General features: G+C 45.3%; 1 protein-coding gene across 1 annotated transcript in view; it reads right to left on the bottom strand.

The window, feature by feature from the left end:
- Window positions 1–12257, bottom strand: part of PLB1 (phospholipase B1) — a 117479-nt gene extending 105222 nt beyond the window's left edge. Inside the window, exons 1-6 of the mRNA XM_043511486.1 lie at window positions 12219–12257; window positions 6790–6853; window positions 5879–5937; window positions 3736–3776; window positions 2556–2599; window positions 106–190 (exon numbers count right to left, since the gene is read on the bottom strand). Of these exons, the coding sequence (XP_043367421.1) occupies window positions 106–190; window positions 2556–2599; window positions 3736–3776; window positions 5879–5937; window positions 6790–6853; window positions 12219–12257 (332 nt within the window). The remainder of the gene's footprint in view (window positions 1–105; window positions 191–2555; window positions 2600–3735; window positions 3777–5878; window positions 5938–6789; window positions 6854–12218) is intronic.
- Between the last annotated feature and the right edge of the window lie 7425 nt (window positions 12258–19682).

The following is a 19682-nucleotide window of genomic DNA, read 5'->3' as shown; positions in this document are numbered from 1 at the left end:
TGTACATGTTCTGAGTACAGTTAAAGGACTTCAGTCTCACAGGGCTTTCAGCCCTGCACCTTTCACCAACACTAAATTCATTATTCAGCTAAAAAAAGAACTTACATAGCTTTGGTTCCTGATGCTGCTCCGCTAGTTTTGGGAGGAAGTGGCTGATGCAGTACAGAGGGGTTAAACCTGCTAACGAGAGCTGAACAACACACACACAGTCAGTACATTCCCAGATCCTGGGAACTACCACTCTGCCTCTTCACTCTTAACAGAATCAAATCAGCCACAAACTGCTAGGATCTCAAGCTTCTTGGTGGGCATCAGGGACCCTCTGCTCTTATCAGTGATGTTGTTCCTCTGTGTTATGAGTTTTGAAACAGTCGCATGAAGTTGGTATTATTTGTTCTAGCCCTGGTGCTGCCTATTGGGTATCTCCCAATTTTAGCAACAGGAGCTATGCGCTGAGCTGGATTTAGGCAGCCATGGGGCATTATATGGAAGAGCGGATATTTACAGGGAGTATGAACAACCAACTTAGATTCATAGATTCATAGATACTAAGGTCAGAAGGGACCACTCTGATCATCTAGTCCGACCTCCTGCACAGCGCAGGCCACAGAATGTCACCCACCACTCCTATGAAAAACCTCACCCATGTCTGAGCTATTGAAGTCCTCAAATCATGGTTCAAAACTTCAAGAAGCAGAGAAGCCTCCCTCCAGTCAACCATGCCCCATGCTACAGAGGAAGGCGAAAAACCTCCAGGGCCTCTCCAATCTGCCCTGGAGGAAAATTCCTTCCCGACCCCAAATATGGCAATCAGCTAAACCCTGAGCATATGGGCAAGATTCACCAGCCAGATACCCAGGAAAGAATTTTCTATAGTAACTCAGATCCCATCCATCTAATATCCCATCTCAGGGGATTTGGCCTATTTACTCTGAATATTTAAAGATCAGTTACTTACCAAAATCCCATTATCCCATCATACCATCTCCTCCATAAATTTATCGAGTAGAATCTTAAAACCAGATAGATCTTTTGCCCCCACTGCTTCCCTTGGAAGGTTATTCCAAAACTTCACTCCTCTGATGGTTAAAAACCTTCGTCTGATTTCAAGTCTAAACTTCCTGGTGGCCACTTTATACCCATTTGTTCTTGTGTCCACATTGGTGCTGAGCTTAAATAATTCCTCTCCCTCTCCTATATTTATCCTTCTGATATATTTATAGAGAGCAATCATATCTCCCCTCAACCTTCTTTTAGTTAGGCTAAACAAGCCAAGCTCCTTAAGTCTCCTTTCATAAGACAAGTTTTCCATTCCTCAGATCATCCTAGTAGCCCTTCTCTGTACCTGCTCCAGTTTGAATTCATCCTTTTTAAACATGGGAGACCAGAACTGCACACAGTATTCTAGGTGAGGTCTCACCAGTGCCTTGTATAACGGTACTAAAACCTCCTTATCCCTACTGGAAATGCCTCTCCTGATGCATCCCAAAACCGCATTAGCTTTTTTCACAGCCATATCACATTGGCAGCTCATAGTCATCCTATGATCAACCAATACTCCAAGGTCCTTCTCCTCTTCCGTTACTTCTAATTGATGCGTCCCCAGCTTATAACTAAAATTCTTGTTATTAATCCCTAAATGCATAACCTTACACTTCTCACTATTAAATTTCATCCTATTACTATTACCCCAGTTTACAAGGTAATCCAGATCCTCCTGTATAATATCCCGATCCTTCTCCGAATTGGCAATACCTCCCAGCTTTGTATCATCTGCAAACTTTATTAGCACACTCCCACTTTTTGTGCCAAGGTCAGTAACAAAAAGATTAAATAAGATTGGTCCCAAAACCGATCCCTGAGGAACTCCACTGGTAACCTCCCTCCAACCTGACAGTTCGCCTTTCAGTAGGACCCGTTGCAGTCTCCCCTTTAACCAATTCCTTATCCACCTTCTGATGTTCATATTGATCCCCATCTTCTCCAATTTAACTAATAATTCCCCATGTGGCACGGTATCAAATGCCTTACTGAAATCTAGGTAAATTAGATCCACTGCATTTCCTTTATCTAAAAAATCTGTTACTTTTTCAAAAAAGGACTTCTCCCAGCACTGAAGGGATTCCCAAGATTAAAAAGAGCCCCATTTGTGCCCATGGAAAATGAAGGAGACATTAACATGTTAGGGTGAAGATTCCTGGGAGATGGAAAGAGTACCCTCCCTAATCCCAATATTGTGGTGATCCTCTCTGCACCCGAGGAGAGGTGGCGACAATGCTCTTCACAGCAAGTCAGTGCTATCCAAAATGTCAGCTGGAAAGGTCACTGGAGAGCTATTCTGTGAGATTCCCTTGCACTCCAGGGGATTTGCATTCTGCCTCCAGAGTGGTCCTCCCTTATCTCTCTCTGACACCTCCCTTATGGCTGCACTATGCACAGATGCTGCACCCTCTCTAAAGAGCCTAGCAAAGCTGCAGGATCAACCACACATTTAATGATACCTGGGAATGGATTTGCTTAGAGTTCAGTGTTGAGAACAACACAGCAAGACACACCTGATAATGTTCCCATGCTTGCCTGAAGGAGGGTCCTTTCTGGGCTATAAATAGAAGAAAACCCTGAGTTGATTTTTGTCACATTTCTCAAAAATCAAAATCATGTTACAGCACAGTGCTGATTTCTTCTTAAGAGCTCTGTGTTTCTTCTAACAGCTGATGAAATCACTAAACCCACTCCCCCATTGGAATGGGATCTGTCTCCCCTACTTTCCCTAGATTTTAGTAATGCCACCCGCTGTTCCTGAGTCACAACAGAACACTGATTTCAGGGCTTAACATAAAGGTAAAGGAAGTAGTAATTGTCAACTCTTTACCAACAGTATATGTTTGTAACATATCAACCTTATTCCCATCTAACCTAAACCCCTCTGCTAAACATTTACATAAATAGTGTGTGTGCAAGTAGCTGTATTTATGCATGCAAATAAACAATTTCAGTGCCCAGTTGATGCATTTGGCCCTGCAATGGCACACACCAGTGAGTGAGCATGTATGTTTGTACATGCACAGTTAGAAGTATCATTTTTAAATTTTAGTCTAGAATTTTAGCTGGTGTAAACTGGCATTGCTCTAGTGACTGCAATGGAGCTAAATATATTTGCATCAAATGAGGGTTAGACTCTTATTTTACTTCAAATGTAACAACAACCCTGACGAGTGGGAATACAACTGTATAAAACATGGCCAAGGAGCATGGGGTATCATTCCAGCATCCGTGGAATGTGGTCTCAAGGTTAGCGCAGGGGACTAGCCATCAGGATTCATGGATTCTATTCTTCACTCTGCTAATGGCTCCCTGTATGCCTTTGGGCAAGTCCCTTCCCTCTTTCCCCATCTGTAAGCAGGGGGTGATACCACTAACTATACAGGCTTCATCATAGTTTTTATGAGGCTTACTCAACATTTATGAAACATCTGACATCCTGGGGTAAAAGGTGCTCTTTAAGCAAAAACTATATTGACTAAGAATGAGTAAGGACATAATGGCTGAGATTCTAATTTTTCAAAGAAGACCGCTACCTGCTCTTGCACACCCAGGCACAAGAACAATTTTGTGGATGGGATGAAAATTGGGTATTTCCTAGTTTAGAATCTAGTTCTCGTCCCTGTCATGTGCAGCTGTGTAAATTGACATCATAGCAGTTGCCAATGCTAACCAATGAAAGTTCACTGTTACCTTTGGATTAAATCTTCATGATCCATCCTAGAATCTGGGGTCTGTAAATAAGCATGGAACAAGAAAAGTGCTATTAATAAAGCAAATAGTAGACTACCTCTGTCATAGTCAGTTTTATATTTCAGATATTCACTGTGGTAAATAGCCTTTTTCTCCGTTGCATTTTAAATTACAACACATAATTAAGGTTTCCTTATTGCAGTTCACTTACAGTTTGGAGACCATTTCTTTGGTACATTCTAACGGTGCATTCTATGCATCAAAAGAGTTTTAAAAGATGAAATATCACACTTTTGTATAGCTGAATGAACTGCTTTTTAAACTATACTGAAGTTTCTGTTGGCTCAATCTCTTTCCTACAGGGGACATGATCCAAAGTCCATTTAAGTCAACAAGACACTGAAATCCACTAGGGACTTAGCTATTAGTATTGATTTTATATGGAAGGTGCCCAGCTTCTACAGTTATGGGAGGCTGTGTACAATCCTAAAATAGATAGCTGCCCACTGATTTCAGTGGGCTTTTGGTTGAACCGACACAGACCAAGAGATGTCCCCTTTCCCAAAGACTGTATGTCTTAAATACAAACCATTCATACATTTCTTTCTATAGCATCTCTCACCCATGCCTTTCAAGGCATTAACATAAGAAGAGTCTTTTTAATATGGAAGACCATGTGCAGAGATACAAGGGAAGGCAGAAGGATTCTTAGTTCGGGTAAAGGAAACTCAAGAGTTAGGGCAGAGCAAGTGTCATAATTTCTTCTCAAAAGGGGAGAAATCAGGAGGAATACAGTAATTCTGACTGTTAGAAATTCATGAGTTCTGCAACCCAAAACCTTATAGGAAGTTATGGCAGATAGATAGGTAATACTGAGATGTTTTACAAATACGTATCTCAACTCTGTGAGGTTCTAAGTATTTCCTACAAGATGCTAAGCACACCCAGCTGCAAAGGGAGTTGAGGATGCACAGCACCTCACAGGATTAGACCCTAAAATATTAAATTGTTTGTGAAACTTCTACAAGTTTGAGATTCCCCCAAATCTTTCTGGTTTCTCCTATCCCCGTTTTCCCCTCTCTGTGCATCTCCAGTTATCCCACAACACACATTCAATATAAAATTCAGGCTGATTAGGGCACAACAAAGAAATTAAGGGATTTCCAGTTCCTAGTGCTGCATCAATACTGTATTCTGCATCTCAAATTCAACAGGAAAGGTAGTTACCCAAATGGAATCCCTCATATTTCAACAACTGGGATTTCAATCTTGTTTTGAAGCAAAACAAAAAACTCACCACCTCCACAAGATCCTTCCCTGTTGATTCTGCAGTATTTAGAAATACAGAGTAGGAAATATATGGTAGTTGTGACAAACAACTTTGTTATTTTGTAGTTATGGGCCTGGGCTACAAAGTTCTGATCCAGATGTATATCCAAGCTTCCCTAGCACTCAAGGGAATTCTGATCAAACATTCCTGTTACGTCCAACTCTCTTCCATAGATTTATACTCGAATTCTTAAGGCCAGAAGGGAAAATTATGATCAACTAGTCTAAGTGCCTGCAAAAAACAGGGCAGAGAATTTCACCCAGTGAAAGCCCACAATTCTGTGGTTGAATGAGAGCATCCCTTTTAGATAGGCATCCAATCTCAATTTAAAGACTTCACATGATGGAAAATCCACCACATCTCTTGGTAACCTGTTCCAATAGTTATTTACTGATAAAATTTGCACTTCATTTCCAGTTTGAATTTTTCTAGCTTCATCTTCCAGCTATTGGATTTTGTTATGCCTATATTTGCAAAGAGTCCTCTTATCAAATATCTTCTCACTGTGGAAGCGTTTATAGACCCTGATTGCATTTCCTCCTGCATGAAGTCAGTTGGGTACTGACAGAATCAGAGCTATCTTGTGGTAAGTGGTTAATATCAGCTACCTCTTGTCACCATTCACTCAAAACCTTTAAACACATGTGAAAAAAGTTTTGAGTCTTGATCACACCACCAGCAAGCACAGATCTTTAGGGCCCACATTCTGTACCATTCAACTCAGCAGGAGTTTTGTTACTGATTTCAACAGAAACGGGACTGAGCTCTTAAAAGTGAAGTATTATAGTCAATACCCCTCACTGTTATACTTACAGTTTGCAGAATTCCTATGGCAGCAATTGCTTTAATGTCAGATGGCCTCAGAGTATGAACTGCAGAGATAAATCAAGGTCTTCATGTTAGAAAGATCAGTGGCTTTGAAAAAATAATTACATTCTCCAATGTGAAAACACAGCAGAATAAATTCTAATCATTATTGGCATTTATATTGGGCTTTTCAGCTGGGAGTTTTAAAGTAGCCAAAGTCCAATACTCATTGAATTTCAATGAGATTTGGGTGCCTGACTCCCTTAGCCTCCTTCGGAAATTTCAGCCTTCATCCTCAAAACATTTTGCAAATAAAAAAAGATCACACAACAGTCCTGTGAGCTGTTGACATAGGTATTATTATCCCCAATACAGGGATGGAGAAACTGAGGCAGACTTGTAAAGTCACTTGCCCTATTATTACAGTCTGGATTAGAACTGAGGAATTCCTAGCTCCCAGACTCAAACTCAGTCCATAGCCATGTCTACACTACAAAATTATGTCAACCTAGCCTACATCAGCATACAGCCACCACAGTTATTAAATAGTTTGTGTGCACACACTTAGCTGCTTGTGTCAATGGTGCATGTCCTCACCAGGAGCGCTTGAATCGATTGTATTGTCAGCATGGGGCATTGTGGTATGGCTCCTGGAAACCAGTAACAGTCAACTTAAGCAACTCAGTGTCTGCATCGACTTTATTACATTGACTGTGACTCAGGGAGGTGGTGTTACTAAATCGGCATAGAGAGGCACTTATATTGGTGGGAGTCAAATTTAAATGAAGATACTCCCACAGCTACGTTGAAGCAAAGCAGCTTACTTAGACCTAACCTTGTAGTGTAGACCAAGTCAATGTCTCTCTACAAGCTTAGAGCAGGAAAAGCCTCCAAGAGGATGATTTTTAAACACAAACCTGAAGATGAAGGAGAATGAGACAGCTTCTCTAGCTCACATGGAAACTGGAATCTTCTCAGAGGCTGTAACAGCAAAGAGATGGGTTCTTTTCTTTCTTTTCTTTCAACAAGGGAATTTAGGCTCAGGTAAAGTGTTGGATCAAGAGGCCTAAAGATCTCTATTCACCAAATGGTTACAGCATGGCTAAGGCTACGATTTAGTCGCAGGTATTTTTAGTAGAAGACACAGACAGGTCACAGGCAATAACCAAAAAAAGTCACGGCCAGTGACCTGCACGTGACTTCTACTAAAAATACCCCTAAATAAATCTTAGGTGCTGAGGGGTGGGGAGCAGCCCGGGGCCCTGCCGTCACCGCTTCTATGGGTGGGGGGGGTGGCCCAGGGTCCCGCTGCTGCTCCCAGTGCCTGGGACCAGTTGCCTGGGGCCATTGGAGCAGCGGCCAGTGCGGCTGGCTCCAGGGCCGCCCCAGCTACTCAGGTGGCCCTGGGGTCAGCCACACCAGCCGCTGCAGAAGTCCTGGAGGTCCCAGAAAGTCACGGAATCCATTACTTCCATGCCTTCCGTGACAGACTTGCAGCCTTAATCATGGCTAGTGGCAGGATCAGATTCCCCCCCATACTGTCCCACCAATTTTCACCACCCTTAGAGGCACAGGGATGAAACTAGTACATACTTCATGGCCCATTCAGTCCAACATCTCTCTGGGAATGTCTACACTGCAATTAGACACTTGCGTCTGGGCCATGCCAGCTGACTGGGGCTCAGGCTAAGGGGCTGTTTAATTGTGGTGTAGACATTCAGGCTGCAGCCTGAGCTCTGGGACCCTCCCATCTTGTAGATTCCTAGAGTCCGGGCTACAGCCCAAGCCTTAACAGCGACATCACAATTAAACTGCACCTTAGCCTGAGTCCCACAAGCCCCAGTCAGCTGGCCTGGGCCAGCCATGGGTTTTTAATCACAGTGTAGACATACCCTCTTACAACAAGGGATTTTAAGGGGGAAATTACACCCTGCTACAGAATTCTGTAGGATGGTTCCAAAATAAATCTACAGAAATGAGATCCCTCTCTATTAAATTCTATAACTTTTTAGAGAAATTTCAAGAACCATATTAATTTCATCCTTTGGAGTAAGCTATACATTGGGAGTGGTAGGTCCTCAGATTCATTTTTTGTTGACGATCATAAAGTCTGCACAGATGTGACCCCAGTTCATTTTTGCAGGGATTTCCCCAGACCCCAGCATGGTTAGTGAGCTGGTGGGTCTAGAGCAGGATTACAGGTTATTCCTATAAGGTGTGCTTACCACTGTGTAAAGGGCCAGCACAAGACCTGTGCAACACCTAAGCCATGTCTGAGGACTTAGGTGGTGCACAGATTCTGTCCCATTCTCTGGACAAAGATGAGTTTCATCTATAGATATTCTATAGACTTTCAGAAACATAATACCAAGCTATAAATCAAAGATTCATCGAAAGCTGTTTCACACAACATAAATCTATTATGCACAAAAAACTAAGTTACAAGAATATTATTAAGATAGCAAAGTCAAGTATTCAAAATTTAGGAAATAGCAGATTTAAGGTTGCCTACGCAATCTGTCTCACCCTACCCGGCTCCCACTCTTAACCTCACTCCCCAAACTCCTCATCCAAACTTAGTTTCCCCACCCCCAACTTCTCCCTGGCTTCTTGTCCCAATTCTCCCCCTGCTCCTTGTCAGATGAGGCTCTTCTCTGTACTGCCTCTATTCCCTCCCCACACTGGTTCCTAGTCCCAGTCTCCTCATCCAGCCTGTGCCAGTTTTTCCCCCAGCTCCTCATCTGATCTCAGTGTTCCTCCCCCAAAGCTAACTGGCTCCCAGTCCTCCTGTTTCCCTCCCCAGCTTCCAGACCCCATCTCCCCAGCTGTGGTTTCTAATCCCAGTCTCTCTGCCCAACCATAGTGTTGCACATTGGTGTGATTGAGCAAGTCACCCAATGACAGGAGAAGCTCCAGCCCTCTTGCAAATTTCAGCCCTGTCTGGGGGAAATCCCAGGAGGCGGGGCAATGGGGAAAACAGCTAGTCAGAGGGGGAAGAGCAGCCAATAAAAGCTGCTTCAGGAAGCAGGCAGCACTTTCCCCTCCCTTCAACATCAGTCTCACACTCTCCGGCTGCCGGTCTTCTACCAGGACCTCCTCCGGACCTGGAAACTCTTTACAACGACCAGGTCCGTGGCGGCCACCGAGGGGGCAGATCTCCTCGCGGAGCCCCTGCTACACAACCCCCAGCTCCGTTTGCAGGTGGCGGAGTCCCGCTCGGTGCGCCAGAGTTTGGTCCTGGCAGAGGTCACAAGAGTCGGAGACCTCCTGGACTATGACCGGGGAGACTGGCTGGATCCCCTAACCTTCACTCAGCGCATGGGGCTTTCCAGACCTTGTACTCCCCGACGCATACTTCAGGAGGTGAAGGCCGCTTTGCCGCCCGCTGCTCGGGTTTATCTCGACCGGGTCCTGCACGAGGGCACGCCCCGCCCACCCACTACCCCAGGCCCGCCGGACCTTTTAATTGGACCCCTGCCCCGTGGACCCAACCAATCCCTTCACCCCTTCACTAGAAGCCGGCTGCACGAGATGCAGCCGGTCTGTTTTCAAACCGCGCCAAGAAAACATCTCTACACGCTCGTGTTCCACACCCTTCACGCCCGCACCCTCGTGTCCCGCCCCGATACAAAATGGCGGGACCTCCTGCCACCTTTGGAGGGTGAAGAGCCCCGGTGGGCCAGCCTATATTCCATCTTAGTCCCAAAGCCCGCCGGGGATGTCAGTTGGCGGCTCCTTCACGGAGCCGTGAGCACGGGCGTGTACTTGGCGCGGTTCACCACAATCCCAGACACCTGCCCCTTTTGCGGCGTGAGGGATACCCTGGCACATGTCTACCTGGAGTGTGCCAGGCTGCAGCCCCTATTCCGGCTCCTCACCAATATCTTATTACGTTTTTGGTTGCACTTCTCCCCTCACCTTCTCATTTATGCACTCCCTATCCGTGGCCCCACAAAGTCCCGGGATCTCCTGGTCAACCTCTTCCTGGCCTTAGCTAAAATGGCCATCTACAAAACCAGAGTGAGGAGGTTGGCCGATGGAGTCTCCTGTGACTGTAGGGCCTATTTCCGATCCTCGGTCCGTTCACGTATCCGGGCAGAGTTCCTCTGGGCGGCGTCCTCTGACTCCCTTGACGCCTTTGAGGAGCAGTGGGCGCTGTCCGGGGTTCTCTGCTCGGTGTCCCCGTCCGGTTCCCTTCTTTTGACCCTTTGACCGCACTCCTGTCCCTGTTATTTTATTAGTTGTCCCCCGGAATTTTTTGGGCATCTAGGTCCTGTGGATCCCCCTTTTAGGCTGGGGGGGATCCTTTAGCAGTGGACGGGCCTCGCTCGCCCACTTCCCGGATCCCAATAAGACATCAGTCTCACAGAAAGAGAGGGAGAGGAGGGAGCCCTGCAGTTCTGTTCTCTCCTTCCCCTGTGAGCAACAGGGTTGGCTCCTTTGCTCTTCCCCATTGCCTGCAACACCAAGCTTAAGAAAGAGTGGGGGGGGGGTGAAGATCTCCTGAAACTGCCTCACCCAGGCCTTGCAAGAGGTAGAAAAGCCCTGTACCTGCAGAAGAAGCAGAGGTGAGGCTGGGTGGCAGAACTGATTTGGATTGGAGCAGAATTAATTGCTTGGCAGACGACAGGTAAATGTGAGGGTGAGAGCTCTGAGGGCCAAAATCACCTTACCCAATACATTTGGAAGAGTGGGCAACATTAATTGTCTCACACATGCCCTGTGGGTGGGTAGGGGGAGTTCAAAAATCAAAAGGCAGAACAAAACACAATATAGTCTTTTTAAAATAATAATCTCATGGATTTTATGGAGTCTGACGCATGAGTTTTGATCTCTTGAGGTGGGCAATACTGTTAATGATACTTCAGTTAGCATTACCTCCTGCAGAGCCCTCTCTACAGCCACTAGTCTGCAGGCTTGGAGAGCTCAGCCCATGGTAATGCAGCTCCCAAGAGAGCTCTGCTGGCAGGCACACAGGAGAACACTGGCATAGCACAGGGAGCCAGACTTTCTGCCGCTGATGATCTTATGGTTGTGGCAGACCAAAAACACAATACAAACTTTAAAAAAAAAATCTCTTGATTTTTGGGGTCTGACTTGTGATTTTGGAAACTTTGGGATTAGCAATATTGCAACCAGTCCCAGTCTCTCTCTCTCCTTCCAACTTCTAATCCCAGTCCCATCAGACTCCTTGTCCCACTTATTCCTTTCCCTCTCCCCAGGTCCAGCTTTTGTCCCCTCTGCATTTGAGTCAGATGGCTTCCTCCTCCATGCTGCCTGAGTGCCAGCCTAGGGTGGGTCACTGAGAGCACAGGAGAGACAGACTCCCTGCTCGTAGTTCTCCTACCAGGCTCTACCCCACAAGGAAAGTCCTTTAGAGCCCCCAAAACCCTGGGCAGAAGCATGCTCAATCACTCTGTGTGTGGGAGGGTGGTCACATGCACAGTTCAGTCAGACATAGGAGCTGAGAGAGGTTAGACTATGCTCAGTGAGGATGGAATCGTCTCAGATTTTAGTTGTTAAGATCTAGTAAGAGCATGTGCAAACTGCTTTTTTTTTAAAAGACATAATGCCTTGGGTAAATTTGGGTGGATTTGCAAGGGGATGGCAAAAGGGCACATCCCTGACACAAAGGCCACCCCACTTGCCAAATTTCAAGGCCCTGCTCCAAAAGCATGGGGGTGCTGAAGCATTTCAAAGTAAAGGTCTCCATTTTTTAAGACAATAAAACAACATTAAGCCTTGTTCCCAGAAATGGCTGAACTATTTTGGCTGAAATTTTGCAGACAAATTTAGCCTAGGGCAGATATGCCGCATTTAAAATCTCAGTCCAAACAAATCAAGATTGGCAGCTGTAAGCAATTACAAACAGGGTCTTACAATGGGAAGTGTAGGGCAACCTTAATAAATTGGTGGTGCTGCTAGCCCTGCTCAAGCTATCTTGGAACTTCCAGATTTTGCAGGGCCTGATCTAGCATTAATGTAACATTAAGAATATTTATTTATGTTGCATTTAATTCTGCACAGTCAGGTTCGGCCCACAACATTTTGGCACCTGAGGCGGGGAGCTCAAATTACGCTCCCAGGCCTACTCGCTTGGGCCAAAACTTTGAAACTCTGGCTCCTAGTGGAGCCCCCAACACAATCTGGCATCTGAGGCAACCACCTCAGTTCATCTCATGGTAAGGCCAGCCCTGTGCACAGTTACTAATAATCCAGACGGCAGGGTTCTCTCTCTCTCTCATTGAGGGGTTACATCAGAACAATGTAGCAGTAACATCTGGTGGTGGCAGGTATGGTATTGAGAACGGAAAAAACTAAAGCTTTCCTCATGCCAGGGACTTACCTCCAGTTTCTTTTGTTCCTTCAGGTAGTTACTTTCCATCAGGGAATGAGCTGCAGTGCCTTGGGAAGGGGGTGGGGGTGGAGAAAAATCAAACAATCCATTAGGAATGAATGAATTTCACTCACTCTTTGCTAACATGCATAAACTCCTCAATAGATAGTGATACAATTAAATGTGTCTATTTCTGAAAGGGAAAGAGTTTCACCTCTTCTCTCTCACACAGTTTCCAAAGCTGATCACTCCAGTGCCCGTCACTCTGCACCAAATGTATGTCCTCTGTTTTTTAACATATTGGACCACAGCTTCTGTGGATGCAATCTGCATAACTATTAAAATAAATGCCGGAAAGCCGTTTACATCAGCTGTGAATCTCATCTCTTAACTTTATGATATGTGTATATAACACTTCTTATTAGCTTCTGTACCCTTTGTCCTCCCCATAGCCACCACACATTACTTATTGAGATCCCTGCTGTGTTATGCTTGAATTTAATTATAAGTTCCTCAGGCCAAGGACTTTTTTTATTTGATTTGTAAAGTGCAATGAGCACCCAGGGCACTGTATAAATAAATAATTCTCTCATAAGAACATAAATGAGATTTGCAACCCAGAATACATATCAATGTCTGAGTCAGCCTTTAATTTATATGACATTATGAGATGTCTTTGATTGTTTATTCAGCACACATTTAGAATAGTTAGATTAATATTTCAAACAGGTACATGGTATAACTCCCAAGAAAGGAGTAATTTACATAAGGCTACTCCTTTCACAGTCAGCAAGCAACAGTGTCATCCCATGAGGTTATGGTTAGCCAATGAAAGTTTGCTCTGGTGATGTAATACTTGAAACTTCAACTGCCACTGGAGAGCTTTGATGGATGGAGTTTCTGTGGAGCCAGAAAGAACTGGAGTCCTCCCTCTCCTGACTACATCTGCATTCATTTCAATTTAAATTAATCTCTTTTCTTAATAAAAAACAGTTTATATTCTGAATTTCCCAGAATTCAGGTGGCAAGGGATTAAATGGGATACCTGGGTTTGGTTTGCTCTAATGAGACAGGGGTTAGACGCAAAGTTTGTATCTGGATCCACATCTAAACTTCCCAACCACTCAAGGGCATTCAGAATCACCTCTCCTTATGAAGCACTAATGCAGAGTCAATCTCATGATAATACTTAGCTCTCATATAATGCTTCTCATGCATATATCTCAAGCTGCTTTACCCAGGAGGGTTCCATTTTACAAATGGGGAAACAGAAGTACACAGCAATGAACTGATTTGCCCAAGAGAGTAGGGAACAGAAGTCAGGTGTCTGAACTTCCAAGCCCCTGGATGTTGCTGCCTGTTTTTAGAGTCTTCTTTTGTTTGGCACAATAGCATTTTAGAGTCCAACAGAGAGAGGAAACTCAAGAATTTCCTCTGAATACTTGTGTTTGTCTAGCTATCCATCCATGTTCTTAGACAAATATAAGGGCATTACATGTAGAAGTGTGAATTGTTTTATATGACTGACCAATCTTTGTGCAGTTTTCATGCGTTTTACCTATTTTTGGTTCCGTACACACATTTTTGCCATTCTTTCTAGAATGTTGAGAGAGAACTTTTTTTTCTAACAAGTGTGATGCACACCCTTCTTTTTGCCTATGGGCCCTAACCAAGATCAGGACACTCTAGGTGTGGTGTGCGCACACAGTGAGATACAGTCTCTGCCCTGAGCAGCTTACAATTTAAGTAGATATGACAAAGGAATTATTCTTCTGCCCATTTTTCAGATGATGAACCAAAACACAGAGACATTAAGGCCTACATTCACAAAGGTACAAGGATTTTGTACGGTCTAACCTTTTGGTGCTGTTCTTCCCTCCAGGAAACTTCAGTACCCCAACTGAATGAGATCTGGGAGGTCAGTCTCCAGAAATATACAACCCCATACACTATCATTTACTGTTCACATTTACCTAAGATGATCAACAATAACCATGCCATGTGTGCCATCCAGAGTCATACATGCAGATTGTACCATTCATCTTTCTGCTTTGAAAGCATCTGCTTTTCACTTGATCCTTGCACTTCAACCACTAGAAAAATATCAGCTTCCATACATTTTCTAACAAGACTTTTCAATGTCCAAAGACCTTACCTTTCAAGGATAGCAGCCAAAGGAAGAACAGCTCTGATAGAAGCTTCATGGTTAGCTCTTTGAGAAATGAATATTCTAGGAGAGATGTCACTTAGGCTTTATGGGGGAGGTGGAGGGGTTGTCAGCAACGAAAATGTCTTTCCTTCCTCCTACTTTTATACTTCAGCAAACTGCTAACTTAGCAGCCATAAACTTTATTGGCTCCTCACCTTTGTAAACCCAGCCTTTGAATTAAAGTGATAATGATAACATTTCAGTGCTGTACTTCAAAAAAATAAAGACGTGTGCTGAATGTTATACATCATTGCATCTGGGAGTTAAAGTAAGGGGGAGCAAGGCAGGAGGAGTACTGCTACTCCTCCTTTACTAAAAGCACAGGGAGAGTTGCCCAGTCTCTTGACGCAGCGCTCCTCCTCAGTTCACCCCCTCCCAGGCAAGTGCAGTGGTTGATACCCCACTTGTGTCACTGAATCAAGTAGCTCACTCTCTCAGTCTGCAGGTACAAGAAATAAACTATACTCTTATCTGTGTTACCCTGAAAGGTTCCTGGTGACAATATAAAACCATAAGAATGGTGCATGTACTACCAAAAGCAAGGGATCATAATATGTACCGCTTGGGTATGTTTTAGTCATTGAATCTAATATGTGGTTACTTACTAAAGATTTATATGGTTGGAACTAACATTTGTTAAATAACAAATACTATACCAAATAACAATACCGCTTACTCCTACATGTTAAAAGCACATTCATGTTACAGAGTTAAAACCATATATAAATCTTTGTAGTTCTATTACTCACCCAATGCATGAATATTGTTATGCTTAAAGATACTGCATAAATCACAAATCTCTTGGAGATCGGGTATGAACATCTCCTTCATAACATATCTGTCAGGATGAATTAATAAGGAGCCCCTGTCGCCCCCGCCACACACGCAGCCCTAAGCCAAAAGGGAATTGTGAACCTTCCCAGGAGTTTGGACTGAGGGGGTTTCACTAACTGTTGTGACCAGTGTGAGAGAGAACACACAGAAGAACAGAGAAGAAGGGAGAGGCAAGCAACCCAAGCAGGAACCTGTAAGTACAGTGTGACCCTGTAAAAAGCTAGAGAGAAAGAGAGAGGTTTGGTGTTGGCTAGTCAGCCTTGTGGGCTGTAAGCAGGCCCAGCCTTAAGGAAAATGGCACCCTGGTCGAACTTGTATTTTGATGCCCCCTTCTTCCCCCCCCCCCCCCCGCATCACCCCAGGCCCCCTGGGCTTCTCCCACCCCACCACCTTTGGGCCCTGCTGCCTCCCCTAGTGTTTAATTGTATTGAAAGAGATGCCAGAGCTCAGCCCTGGCACAAATTAAGCACTGGCAGGGCAACATGATACCGGTGGGTGCTGACGGGGGGGCCCAGCTCTGAAGGCAATGCCGCCACCACCACCAGCAATGCAGAAGTAAGGGTGGCATGATATATGGTGTATTGCCACTCTTACTTCTGCTCTGCTGCTGTGGCTTGTGGTGCCTGGTGCTTGGCATGTGGCTCAGCACTCTGGCCTCTCCTAGCTCACCAGGGATGCCTTTTCCGATTTTGGTGGGGGAGGGAGGAGGCAACTTTTTACCGTGATTCCAGGTGATATTTAGGCACCCAAAAACTCTAGGTTTTTTTTTGCAGATAACTTAGAAATTAGCTATTGATTTCACCACACACACACACACACAAATCCACAAACATATTTCCATCAGTAATTAAAATTTACAGGTAGGGGAAGCAAGAAAAATGCTGCTTGAGAACTTGGTAGAGTCAAAATTCAGTGAAATATACTTCTGAATTGGGCTTGTTACAAATGGAGTAGTGAATGAATAGCTAAATCAACTCATCATTTCTGGTTTTAGGATATTTATTTTGTATGTCTTGATGTGCGATATTGACACTTAGTGGTTTCTGCAGTATTGCTGTAACCATGTTGATATCAGGATATGAGAGCCACAAGGTGGGTGAGGTAATATCTTTAACTGGACCAACTTTGGTTGGTGAAAGAGACAAGCTTTCGAATCCCGCAGAGTTCTTCTTCTGGTCTGTGGAGCTCAAAAGGGCTTCTCTCTTTCACCAACCAAACTTGGTCCAAAGAAAGATATTACCTCACCGCCCCTTGTCTCTCTGTTTGTGTTTTAACAGCTTTAAAGCTTGAACTCTTTGACTCTCAACTTCTATTGTCATTAAAAAATTATCTGGCCTCCCCCATAATTTCCCACAACTGAAAATTAAAAATTATAAAAATACTAAAAGGCTTAAAAATAAACAATTGATATTACCTATGAAAGTTATAAAAAATAAAAATTGCCTTATAGCAAGTCTATTTATAAGCCACCAGAGCAGCAGGGTTGAAGGGGGGGAGGGATAAGGAGAGGAGATGTGGCAGAGCCAATCCACACATTTTCCTCACACTAACAGCAGGAACCCCAGGAACTTCCAGGGGATGAATGAGGTTGCAGAATATGGGATTAAGTCAGAGACAGGAGTAAAGAAATGAAGTAGGTGGTGCCAGCCTACCTGCTATTACCGCCTTGAAACCCCCTTACCTTTCATTCAATCCCCAATTGCTTATCCACACCCTCAGGTTCTTTTTTTTTTTTAACTGTTTCTGTTTCCACTACTTGTACTTAGCAGTATGCTGAAATTCCTTGGGGCAGGGCCTTGCCTAAGATGGTAGGCAAAGTGCTATGCACATTTCTATATTGCATCAAGAATAAGGAAACTCCTTGGTTAATCTGCCATTAAAACTAAACTACAGAATCACTGTGTTGGGAACATCCCTGGGACAGGACACAGCGCAGGAGTCAGCATGCTACTCCCCTACCCACTGTGGCCCCCATTCCCACTCCTGTTCAGATGTGGGGGAGGCACATGAGGGAGCTGATCTCACACTCATCTCTCCTGTGCACCCACCTGCCTGACTTTGGGGAGGCAGCCCCTGGGACCAAGGAAATGAAGCTACTGAGCCAGGGGAGCAGGGAGGACGCTCACCTGGTGATGCGGGGGGGGTGCAATTTGAAGGTTCTCCCCCAACAGCTTGAGTCATGCCCCCCGCCCCCAGGCAGCCTTCCCCTTACCCTCAGTTTCCCTATGGGAAAGCAGCTGTTCCAACCCTACCTGTTCCTGCCGCGCTGAAGCAGCAGCACTTCCCTACTGCTCCCAGCTATTTGGTGCATGTGCTGTTGGTTTACCTCTCCCCGTCTGGACTTCAACAAGCAGGAGAGGGAGGGGGAGGGCTCAGCAGGCAAACCCTGGCAGAAAACTGGCGGGGGGGAGGGGAGGCGGTATGTGACCCTGTCTGCCCCTCCATGTGTCACTCTCTGCAAGGAAGGGATGGATGGGAGCAGGCTGCAGCAGCGCCCCTGGTTAGCGTGGTGCTCACCTGTGCAGAGCTAAGTGTGCGCTCCTTCCGGCGGTGCCAGGGGAAAGAGCAAGCCCTTTCCTGGACAAGTGGGGCTCTAAAGGGAAGATGGGGGTGGGCCTGTGACACTAACACACAAACTAGATAGCAGGAAGGCTGCTCCAAGCCCCCAGCCGGGACACATAGAGATAAGCTGCTGGCGCACACATCCATTCTCCTCTTCAGTCAGCCACCCATCCCAGATGATGATCAGGAGCCTCTTTCAGCGCAGCTCTGCCCACTCCCCATGGCTTCTAATGCAGGGGGCCCTCTGTCCCAGGAGAGTGGGGAGCCCTGGGCACGTGCTGCTGCTCCTACCTGGAGGAGTTACCCGAGTGCCTAGTCAAGCTGCGGATTGAGGCCTCCCTCTCCAGCCATGTGTGTTTTTATCTCCCTGACGCTTGCCAGGCTGGCTGGCTGACTGCCTGCCTCCTTAAGCCCAGCTGGCTCTCGGTCTGCAGGTCACGTCATGTGGGAGGTATCAAATGCACCCTCATCAGTTTATCACCCTGGGCAAACTGCCCTGTTTGCCTTGGTCAAAGGCCGGCCCTGGCTGTAAGCTAAAAAAAACTCCTTTGTTCTTGGTTCCTTCCACATTCAGACACACAAAGAATGTACAGAGTTCTGTAGGCAAACAAAATTGCTTCAAAGCAATACTGCACCACCACCAATTTCTACTCCCAACTGGAAAAATCTACTAGACTCAGAATTTTTGGCTTACCACTCAACCCAAAAGAGGTAACATTATTATAATACACCATAATGATAGATGTGCGAAGCACTTTACAGGCAAATAAAGAAGTCCACGTCTCTGCTAAGACTTAAAATCTCCTGGGCCTAGTGGCACATGAGGCCACCAATTTCCCCCCCACCGCTGACTGCACAGAGCAAGATGTTTGTCTACGTCAGGACAGCATCCTTTCAATTATCCTGCAGCAGGTCACTCTGTCTTCTTCACATCCTATCTTCCCTCCAGGTGGAATCCAAACTAAGACATACCTAGCACTTCTACCACGGGATAGCTTGATGACAGGACCAAACCTTCATAGCTATCTCTGTCTGATGACTGAGTCCACAGTCTGCCGACTTGTGCAGCACAACACTGCCACACTGGTGACATGATCTCTCCAATGAATTCCCCAAGATCCTTCTCAAATAATACTGGTAAAGAGCACTCGGCGTCCTGCGAGTGTCAGAGGGGGTAGCCATATTAGTCCGTACCCACAAAAACAACGAGGAGTCCGGTGGCACCTTAAAGATGCATGGATGTCTCCATGCATCTGAAGAAGTGGGTTTGTTTATCCACGAAAGCTTATGCCCAAATAAATCGGTTCGTCTTTAAGGTGCCACCGGACTTCCCGTTGTTTTTAAAGAAAACTTAAATGTTCCAGTGTTGAGTAGCACCTAAGCTAGGCCTTTTATGAAAGTGGTTGCCTCCCCCTCCATTACAGTCAATAGCCTAATGGTGAGGGCACGCTCCTGAAATGTGGGAAACTTGGGTTTAAGTCCCTGCTCCAAACTAGGCAAAGTGAGGATTCACACCTGGGTCTCCCACATCTCAGGGTGGTGCGCTAATCACCAGGCTATTGGCTATATTAGGAAACATACATTTGCTCTCAGTTGTATTTTTTTTTGCAGAGTGCAGGGACTGGGTACATCTACCAGACCCAGTTCCACACCTAGTTTGTGAATCCCATGGCGGGGCTTAGACACGAGATAGGATGCTGAGCTGATCAGCAGAATCAGGACAGTTTGGCGCATCTGCAACTGTGGAAACTGAGGCGCCTAAGGAATTTAGGTGCCCACAGAGTTAGGCAGCAGCTGAGCAGGAGAGTTGAGGATCTCAGTGGTGTTTAAATGTTGGACTTAGGCACCTGACTCCCTTTGCGGATCCC

Source organism: Dermochelys coriacea, chromosome 3 (assembly GCF_009764565.3).
Source record: "Dermochelys coriacea isolate rDerCor1 chromosome 3, rDerCor1.pri.v4, whole genome shotgun sequence".
Classification (NCBI taxonomy): domain Eukaryota; kingdom Metazoa; phylum Chordata; order Testudines; family Dermochelyidae; genus Dermochelys; species Dermochelys coriacea.
The sequence above is the reverse complement of the archived record's forward strand: the minus strand, read 5'-3'. Positions and strand labels throughout refer to the sequence as shown.